Genomic DNA, 10312 nt, shown 5'->3' with positions numbered 1-10312 from the left:
GTGCGCCCTGGGACCCCGGAAGCCAGGTCTGGAAAGGGCCTCTGCGGATGCAGGTGGGTCCCAGACCAGAGACACTGCATCTGTTGGTGTCTAATCCCCTTCCATTCTGCTGCGTGTGTTTTTCCTCTTGCTCAGAACTGATGCCCTGTTTTTGCTCCTACTTGTTTGCTCCTCTGTGGAGAAGGGGTTTTAAAATGGCTTATAGGGTGCTGGAAGTTGTGGGGTGATTATACAGGGAGAAAAAAGGAAGGAAAACAACTAAAACCAGTATGAAAAAGCTTCCCCAAAGAGGAGATAGTAGAAAAGCCCCATTTTCCTTTTATTTAAATATCCTAAATATATCACGAAGGAACATACACTGCACTTTAATGGTAAAAAGATACAAGTTTATAACATCTTATAAAAACTACCATTTAAAAGTGATCTTGTCCATTTGATATTCCCCTCCCCCATAGCAAAATAAGTATATTATTTAAAAAAAAAAAAAAAAAAAAAAAAGAAGGTGGAGAGGAGGATAGGAAGGGGACAGTTGATAAAACCCCAGGGCCACAGCAGAGGCAAAGGGCATCTGGGGAGAGGGTTAGAAGCTGTGGCAGACTCCACTAATGTAACCCTCCAATGTCAAGCCATGGGCGCGATCAGTAGCTAAGTGATGATGAGGCTGTTGGGGGTGGACGGAAAAGACTTGGGGCAAAGCAGACTCTTTATAGCCTGGGCTGGTAGGGCCTGGTGCAGCAGCCTACCCGGAACTGGCACTACTCTCTCCCAGGTTCCCTGACTCTCCGTCCTGGTCTCTGAGAGCCTGCCCAATTTCCGTCTCCCCTACTCCAAACACACCTGAGGCATCTTCCAGTGCTAGGCCCCATGCTGGCCAGCAGGGGTGAGGCATTGGGCCCAGGAGCCTCTGCAGCGGTCTGAGTCAGTGGCTTCCCTGGGGTATCTGTGGGACTCCCGGACCCTCTGGATGTGGAATCACTCCTTTCACTGCTTTGCTTCTCTCTTCTCACACATCCATTACCCCAGATATCGGTGCGGGAACTGAACCAACCACCTGCTCCTGAGTTTCCCTCACTGGGTCCTTGGCAGGGGTGGCTCTGCTATGGCTGTTCGCACATACTCTCTGAAGTTCCCTCGCCCCCACCCATCCAGGCAGGAAACCAAGGTCTGTGGGAACCCAGGGCACCTTCTGACCCAGTACACACATTAGTACACATAGGGGCATAGGTCACTCATGTGTGTCTTTCCACATACACCCCTATCCCAAACAGATTAGCTGTAAGTGGCAGGGAGAAAGGCCTCTCATTTTCAAAAGCATTTTTGGGAGAATAGTTTTCTAAACATTTTAAAATGGTTTACAGGGTGCTGGAAGATGTGGGGTGAATCATCCCAGAAGGACGAAAACCCCAGCTCCAGCAGAACCCTTGAACAGGAAGGGGGCTGGCTCACATGCAGAAAGATGCCCCTGCTTGCAGGGACCACAGGGCTGATCCAAGGACTGAGGTCTAAGTTCTGGACCACATCAAATGGGAGTGTCAGCATAAAGCAATGAGTACACGGCAGCACACACTCCTCAGCGTCTCCCCAAAAGGATCTCAGATGCTGTCAGGGAAAATCGAATGGGTGCCATGCCTGCTTTTTCCGTGAAATACTCATACCACAGAGGTATGGACAACCCCCTCCCCAACCCCACCCCTCCAGAATAGGTAACAGCCAGGAATCATCCCATTCTTTACGTTTTCTGGGAAAAAAAGACCCTACTGACAGCTTGGTACTCAGGTTCACCCAGTCTCCATGATTACTAAGACAGTTCCCTTACCCGCCACAGGGCAGGTCAGGTTACATCGGGGGTCAACCAAACCCCAGAACTTCCCATAAGGATTCTTTCTTTAGCAGAAAGAAAAGGTTTATTTCACCTTAGAAAATTCATGTTCACAAGCCCTGGCTTGGGTTAGAAACACCCTAACCACTAGGCTGTTGAATTTATCTAAAAAAAAAAAAAAAAAAAAAAAATCCCCCAAAACAAAAGCCCTTCTGTTCCCTAAATTGTGTTCTTCAGCTCCTGCTGAGACCTCAAGCACCCTTCATGTTTGGGCAAGAGGAGGCTATTTTCCACTCATCCTCCCCAAAGGTGAGGGCCAGAGAAGTGTTTGGCTCATTACTATGCCATCTCTTGCAAGCATACAAATACATGCACTCATATCTCACACACACACATCCACACACACACCCCTGATTACTTTTTTGGGAGTGGACAAGGTGGTGGTATTGGAGCAGAGAGGAGCAAAGAATATGGTTAAGAATGGAACCTACATTAGGTTTCTTCTTTAGTCTTTTCTCTGCAGCACCCCCATCCCATCCCCCACACTCTGTTGGGTAGGGATGGCCATTAGGAAGGAAGCTGAGATCTTGTTTTTTTGGGACCAAAGGACAGACCCCTCCCAACCTCCTCTACCTGAATACAGTGATAGGACTTGGGGAGGGAGAACAGCTCCTACTGCTCAACAGGCATGTCAGAAGACCCCAGATTCCTTTGTTTCTTGAGCAGCTGTTAGCCAACTTGGGACCAGTCTTGGGTTGTTCCTAAGAGGGCACAAGGAGAGAGAACCCACTTTGACATCCATGACTCCTTGCTCAACACGTCTCACTTTAGGAGTCAATGGCAGCGAGGTAGCCACAAACCATCTCCAAGACTGACTCCCCAAGAAAAGAAGAAAAGGGCTTCACGGGCCACTCTCACCCAAGTTTCCTCCTAAAGGCACTTGAGCTGATGCCATCAGATGCCAATGTGACATGGGCCATGACAACACCCACAGGCACAACTCTTCCTTTTCCCTTGAGGAAGGAAGAGGTGCCATCCACTTTTTGGATCCAGTCCTTGTCTGCTCCACCCCGTTTTTCCTTTTATCCCTACAGTGTATAAGGAAGCCAAAGTAAGCTCAGCTGCCATTCCTGATCTTATTCTTCCTCAAAAAGGAGGTGAAGTGCAGGACTGTGAAACACTGAGGAGCTGCTACAACTAAAAACCCAATTTTTGGGGAGAGCTGGACCAGCTATAGTCCCTACTTTGGACCAGGACGCTTATACCTCTGGATTACCTGTGTCCACAGTGTACCTGCTGAAGTTGCTTTTGGATAAACAAAAACAAGAACAGAACAAACAAATCCCCTTCCCCAATCTTTTCCATTTCAGCTGCCAGCTGGAGTCCAAGGTTGTGGGAGCCACACTTCAGTCTTGGTCCTGTACCTTGAGTCCCCACCTATGACCTCAGCCAAGGGTCCAGGGACTAGCTCCCCTACCCAGGAATGCTGTAAGAACTTCCCCGAGATACTCATAGTCTCAGATTATTTACAGAGCTGAGGTTCTGGGGCCACTGTCCCCTGATGCATTCTTCTGGTCTCCTGGGTCCACTCCTCCAGGAGTGGGACAGGTTCACATGGGGCGTTGGTGGGACCATCAGACCAGAGGGGGTGTGCTCTTCGGCAGGTTCTTCTGATCACTCCCACCACCCGGGGGGCCCTTGCGCCTATAGAGAAAACTGCCCGTCGGAAGTCTTGGACTGGCACCCTTGGCACATCCGTTTGTGTCTGAGTAATCGATCTGTCCGAGAAAAACACTGAGAAGAAAGGGAGGGTTAAGTGCCTGAGGGGGAAATTCAGCTACCTGTTGGCTACCTCATTCCTCTCACAGGAGGCAGATGCCACATTCTCCATCCCCTCAGCATGTGCGCAGACAGCAAGAGCACACGGTGGTGGAGAATGCAAGCTCTCGGGCCAGAGCGCCTGGGGCTGAATCTTGGCTCTATGGCTCAGCAGCTGTGTGACCTTGGGCAAGTTACCTAACAGCCCAGAATCTGTACACTCATCTACAAAACTGTAAAGCAAGGCTACAAGTACCTACTCACAGCACAGCTGCTTTAGTCATCAAAGATTTATTGAGTATCTATCTCAAGGCAGATACAGAGTAGAGAACCAGAGGAACGAAGTCTCTGCCCTCATAGAGCTTTTATTCTAGTGTCTGAAGATTCAATGTAAGAGTGCGGAGCAAAGCTTGGGACCTAGCAATGCATCCAGGAAGTGTTAGCTATTATCATTTCTCATCTCTTGTTCTTGTCTTGTTTTGGCCCCAGCTCTTACATTCTCATCAGATCAGATACTGACCCCCAGGGCAAAGATTGTATCTCTTCCTCCAAAGTGCATGAGCTCTGAAGTTGGACTGAATCCCAGCTCTGTTCGTGATCTGCTGTGTCCTTGGGAAACTTAACTTCTCTGAATCTCAATTTTCCCATATGTGAAATAAGGACAATACAGCTACCTTAGGGAGTTAATGTGAAGATTAAATAAAATCATCTGTGTAAAGTATGCTCTCATAGTGCCTGGCACAGAGTAAGTGATCATGAAATGCTATTATTATTATTATTACAATGTTCTAACTGCTCCTCCCCATGATCAGCTGCGTAAGGCCAGACAGATGCACCTCACCCTGATGTGCCAACTATTATGGCGAGCAATGCTGGTGGCTCTTTTGTCAGGCAGGAGGGGAGGGTGGCCCTGATTCTTGGGGAAGGAAAAGTGTGTGGGGGATTGCAGCAGGGATGAGCCTTACCTGATGACACCGTTCACATTGGTAAGGCTTTTCACCACTGTGCACACGCTTGTGGCGTTCCAGGTGGTACTTCTGGATGAAACGCATATCACATATATCGCACTCAAATGGCTTCTCACCTGGCCCAAGTGGAGAGAGAAGTGAATGTGGGGAGGTATGTATGGTAGGGACCTCATTCCAGTTATTTTCTCAGAAACTTTAGCTATTAGTAATATGTAGACACCTAAGTGATCATAAATGGGGAGGGGTCCCCAAAGGTGCTGGTCTCAGTGACAACAGATACAAAGCCATGCAATCTCTCTGCTTCACTGACTTATCTTCTTCCTTCATTTCTAATACCCATTAAAATAAACCCAACTAGAACCACACACAGACATGGAATACAAGCGATAGACTATTCTCCCTCTTTTGAATATAAGCAAGACACTTACCAGTGTGAATAAGGATGTGCCTCTTTAGGTGGTAACTGCTCCGAAAGGCTCCAAAGCAGTGTTCACAAACAAAATTTTTGGGAATCTTTACTTGAAAAGAACCATTTTGTTCCACTACCACCACCTGGGGGCAATAATCAGGCATGTCATGAGGCCACCACTGCCCTCTTCCTGGAGAGACTGTTCTACTCTGGGTCCACTTCCAGCTGCTGAAGAAAGGAACCTCTCTGATGCTGTCTAAAGGTGCTGCCATCTCCTGTACTCCATGGAGGTAAGAGACCCTTTGGGGAAGGAGGTGGAGTGGGTAAGCTGTCTATCCTGTCAAACCCAGCAGTCTGAGTATGACTTGAGCTGGAGCCTGTCTGCCCCCATGCCACGGGATCTGGGATCTCATGCTCCCCAACCTGTACTCTACTGTTCCAGCAAGGCTAGAGATCAACTACCAAGGTAGTCTCTAGATGAAATCTGGGCGACTCACTCACTGGCTATCAGAGATCAAAGCATCTAGAGAAAGCTCCAGGTTACATGGTAGAGGGAAGAAGGAGGAATATTACCCCATTACCAAACTGTATGAGTTGGGGGGCCACCCCATTACCTGCCTTTTTAACAGTCTTTTTTGAATGAGAGGGCTCAGACAAGCTGTCATCATCTTTGCGGCTCCGGGACTTATCACTGTCTTTTCGGTGACCCTTTGAAGACAAATCAAATCTAAACTCACAGCCCATCTCAGAAGATGAGATGAGACCCAATGCAGCTCTCAGACAAAATTCATAAATGAGAGTCAACCACCTGCCCCGAAAGCTTAGAGGAAATATACAACTATTTCTTCTCCAATCATCTGGTCTTAAAAAGTTGAAGGTACACAAAAGACCTTCCTTAGCTTTCTGAAATACCAATGTTCATCCATTCCCCAGCTGGATCCCCTTGCCCCACTTCCCTATGCAGAAGCATCAAGGAATCAGAGCTTGGTATCTCCTGGCAGAGAGCTCGGGCCACCCAATCCCCAGGTGCCACAATGGACTCAAGCACTGTACCTGACTCGAGCACCTCAGCACATCAGGGCTACCTGCCCGCTCGCCATTCTCAGCCTGCTTGCCGGCAATCTGGCTCAGCATCATCTTCTTGCTGGCTGCAGTGGGAACCAAACTCACACCTGCTAGGCCTTCACAAGCCAGGAGACTTGCCTAAGTTGAAAGGAGATGAGGTGTCAGGTCACCTGGCAGGGCAGGGCAGGGCAAAAATAGACTGCCATCCTCTATAGAACTACCTTTTACACCCAACTACACACTGCTTCGCTCCAGGGAATGTCCCTCCTCACTGCCAAAGCCTTGCTTCCTTCAAGAGTCCTCCCTAACTCATCTCACCAGGAATGACTTGTCATCTCTCAGCATTTAAATACAGATCAAGTAAATAATCAAGTATTACCGACACCTTTGTCATCAGAACTAGGCAGTGTGTGTGACTACATATTTCTTTGAAGGTATTTCTAGGCCTTAACTGTGAGTGGGTATGAGGTTCCATCTTGCTAACCCACTGACATGGGAGATTCCTTCAGGACCTTCCTCCTTCCTCTCTCAACAGCCCTCAGTTGGGCCAGGCATGGTGGCTCACACCTATAACCCCAGCACTTCGGGAGAACAAGGTGGGCGGATCACAAAGTCAGGAGTTCGAGACAAGCCTGGACAATAGGTGAAACCCCGTCTCTACTAAAAATATAAGAATTAGCCAGATGTGGTGGCACGCACTTGCAGTCCCAGCTACTTGGGAGGCTGAGGCAGAATAATTGCTTGAACCCGGGAGGCGGAGGCTGCAGTGAGCTGAGATCACGCCACTGCACTCCAGCCTGGGTGACAGAGCGAGACTCCGTCTCCAAAAATAAATAAATAAATAAATAAATTAGCTTCAGAGCCCACTTTCGATTGGCAGACTTTACTGGTGCCAACTGTATTTTCTATTGGTTTCATTTTTTGTTGGTTGAGACAGGGTGCCACTCTGTTGCCCAGGCTGGGGTGCAGTGGCACGATCTCGGCTCACTGCAGTCTTGACCTCCCTGGCTTAAGCGATCCTTCCACCTCTATCTCATAACTGGGAGTTCAGAACACCACCACGCCCAGCTATTTTTTTTTGCATTTATAGAGACAGGGTTTCACCATGTTGCCTAGGCTGGTGTGGAACTCCTGAGCTTAAGCAATCCTCCAGCCTCAGCCTTCTAAAGTCCTGGGATTACAGGCTATTTCTCCCTTTAGATTTTAAACTCCTTAAGTATTACCAATTGCAACTGATAGAAAAATTAAACCACTTGGAAGGTTTTTTTGAGTATTCCTCTTGACCTTTTAGGCCATTTATATGTGTGCATGTATGATCACATTTTTTCACATTCCTTGCTCCACATATAGTTTAAAAAATTACTTAAGTAAGGTATGTTTAAGTACATTTCCTCATTCCACTGCTACATTCTTCAGGCTGACTTCGGTTAGCCAGCACGAAAGAAAATACTTTACTGAAAAAAAACTTTTAAGAAATTGTTGGTCAGCAAATGCCCAAATTTATGAAGAAATTCCTTTTGGATGATCAGTATATTCTAGGACCCCTCCCTCCAACTTCTAGGACTTTGGAGTGAAAGATCCAGAGTTAAAATCTTAGCTCAGCTGTTTGCACTGTATAATCTCGGGCAAGTTATTCACCTTTGCAAGCCTTAGTTTCCTTACATGAAAAATGCCTGTCATAATGCTTATCCTTACACGGTTGATAAAAAGTAAACTAAGATGTAAAATGCTTAGCAGTGTCCAGCACAAAGCTGAGTCCTTAGTGGAAGGCAGCCTTCACAGAAGAGTGAATACAATGCTGAGAAGTGGGTTGCAAAAGACAAAGGAAGAAGAAACTGATTGGCCCCTATTCTATATGGAAAGGAGGAAGCTGTGCATTCAGAAGCAGCTGGAGGAAAGCCAATTATACTACAATCAGACTGCCATCCTGGTGAGACTGGTAGGGAAGGTTCCCTAGAAGAAAGCTTGGGAGAAGCTCTGGAGATGTGTGCACACAGCTATTCTACTCAGATGACTACAACAGCCTATCTGCTCATTCTGTCTCTCCAATCCATCCTCTACCTCCACAATGATAATGACCTCCTACATACACTGCTCTGATGCTACTCCGCTGCTTAACTTAGCAAGGCATAAAAGGGCTTTAGGTTACACTCTGCTTATCGCAGGGAACAACTTCCTCACCTATCACTGTCAATGCTATCTCCATAACCACCCCCATTTAAATCCCTTAGTCTATAACTACCAAACCACCTGCAGTACCCAGAACCTCATCACGTTTTCCCATGACTCTAAGCTCCTGCCCATGCTGTTCCTTTTGTCCAAACGCCCTTCTATCTGTCAACCTTCATTTTCTTTTTCTATCCAAGCAGAAGTACTGTTCTCTCCTGTGTGCATACCCCTATTACTGCACATTCCTCAATCAACAGATTCAGAGTCTCTACTACTACCTAGCCACTATACAAGGCATTGTGAATATAAAAATAAATGTCTTTCCATCCCTCTCCCGACCCCAACTAGCCTGGAAGCTCACTGGGGACAAGGACAATCTTATTCATCTTTGTCCCAGCACAATGCCTTGCATGCAACAGGAACTCAATAAATTCCTGTTGGAAAAAAACAGATGAAGCATTCACCATACTATTCACTCCCTTACACCCCTCAGCACTTAATGTACCAAAAGTAAACTGAGTACACGTTGCTTTGCACATGTCCCATCAGTGCCTGTGATGCAGGATAGCCTACCTCCTTCATTTGACTGGAAGCTCCCTGAAGGCAGGGGCTGTGGCCTGTCTCCTTTCCTTCCTCTAGATCTCCCCCTGGTGCTTAATACAGAGCTTGGATCACTGGGGTTGGTCAATATGTTGACTAGAGCAGCATTCAAGAGTGAAACTGCAACAGGCTTCCCAGTGATCTTGGAGGAGGACTCTAGAGCTTTTTTACCTGAGCCATGCTGATTTTTCACTTAATGCAACCCAAAAGTTCAGGAGTTCCTTGGTCCACCTTTCCTTAAGACACTGTCGTTTTGAACAACTGTCACCAAACCACGGTAACGACTCCTTCGTGTCCCATCAGTCCTGTTGCCATATTGAACTTTGTCTTCAAATAGAACTTAGTGTCCTCCAAAGAAAAGATAGGTGTTCCAAGAATCCTTGGACTCTGCCTGGCTCCTGCCTATTGTCTGAAGAAAAAGAGCGTCTACCAGTCTTGGTTTTCCAGTTGAATTGTCTCGATGAAGCTCACGATCTGTTCCAGAAACCTAAAACCAGAAAGGACGAAGGGGGCTGCTAAATGCAAGATCTTCAGGCCATTACAACGTGCGATGTGAACTTTTTTTTGCTGGGCGCTCTTTGTGAAGCTCAGAACCAGGACATGAGTCAAGAAGAGTTTTCTTTCTAGGTCAATAGGAGGAACTGGTCTCCTGGGCAAGGAGGGGAAGCCAACAGGAGCAAAAGTAATTGGGGCCTCCTATGGAGGAACTCTGCCAAAAGGGCAATTGCTTGGATTTGCCATCTCAGGAATGGAAAAAGGGGGCGGAGATCCTTTGGGGCTTTTGTGCCCAATGGGCCGGCCCGAAAAGCTCGCACTTTACAGAGGCGGCCAGACTAGGGTGGAGGAAAGCTCAAGGGCCATCGCTGGGTGCTTCGGTGGCGGGCAGAAACGGGACTGGCAGTGCCCACACGTGCGCGTTCTCTGCGTCAGCCCGAAGGTAGGGAAACTCGCTGCGGAAGTGAAGGGCAGGCAGGCAAAGCCCGGCGCGGCGTGTTGCCCATCTCTCTCCGGCCAGCCAGCCCCTGCACCCGCTGCACCAACCGCGAGCAGAGCCGGAGAGTGGCGAGAAGCGCGCGAGGTGCGTGCTCGCGCCCGCGTCCCCTCCCAGCGAGCCCTCTCCCGGGCCGGGGACGCGGCGGGACGCGCGGGCAGGGGGCGGTGTGCGCGCACGGCCTTTCCCCTCCCTTCCCCGGAGAACCCCCTCCCTTCGCCACGCGCCCCTCCTCCCCTCCCCTCCCCCTTCCCGCGCGGCGCCCCACGGCTTGCGAGGTACTGAAGCGCTGCCGTCTGTACGGACGACGCTGCGCTCTCTGGGGCGTGCTCCTACCTGCCAGGCGCGGCCTCCCGCTGGCTCCCCGGCCGCGCGGCGCCTCCCCCAGGCCCCAGCACACCCTGCCAACGCCGCAGCCGCGGCTGCCCCCACCGGGACCGAGGCAAGTTTACAAACACCAACCCCGGCCCGTT

At 48.9% G+C, this 10312-nt stretch overlaps 2 protein-coding genes across 6 annotated transcripts in view; one reads left to right on the top strand and one right to left on the bottom strand.

Moving 5' to 3' along the window:
* Positions 1 to 349: 349 nt before the first annotated feature.
* ZNF740 (zinc finger protein 740) lies at positions 350 to 10282 on the bottom strand. Of its 2 annotated transcripts, none has more exons than XM_037997066.2 (7): positions 10176 to 10282; positions 8822 to 9335; positions 6068 to 6217; positions 5633 to 5722; positions 5034 to 5157; positions 4603 to 4721; positions 350 to 3613 (listed from the first exon to the last, which is right to left on the bottom strand). In XM_037997066.2, exons 2-7 carry the CDS (start codon positions 8828 to 8830, stop codon positions 3524 to 3526), a joined length of 582 nt encoding a protein of 193 aa, XP_037852994.1. In that variant the 5' UTR covers positions 8831 to 9335; positions 10176 to 10282; the 3' UTR covers positions 350 to 3523. The 2 variants fall into 2 exon arrangements, with proteins under 2 accessions (XP_037852994.1, XP_008001566.2); XM_008003375.3 differs by having other exon boundaries at positions 9020 to 9335.
* The window catches only part of CSAD (cysteine sulfinic acid decarboxylase), a 32826-nt gene continuing 32188 nt past the window's right edge, over positions 9675 to 10312 (top strand). For 2 of the 4 annotated variants that reach the window (XM_008003377.3, XM_073020779.1), the window contains exon 1: positions 9675 to 9785. The gene's annotated coding sequence lies outside the window, so the exon portion shown is untranslated. Of the gene's footprint in view, positions 9786 to 10174; positions 10282 to 10312 lie in introns of those variants that run through there. The other 2 variants (XM_073020781.1, XM_008003384.3) reach the window with 2 other exon arrangements.

This window comes from Chlorocebus sabaeus, chromosome 11 (genome assembly GCF_047675955.1).
Source record: "Chlorocebus sabaeus isolate Y175 chromosome 11, mChlSab1.0.hap1, whole genome shotgun sequence".
NCBI lineage: Eukaryota > Metazoa > Chordata > Mammalia > Primates > Cercopithecidae > Chlorocebus > Chlorocebus sabaeus.
The sequence above is the reverse complement of the archived record's forward strand: the minus strand, read 5'-3'. Positions and strand labels throughout refer to the sequence as shown.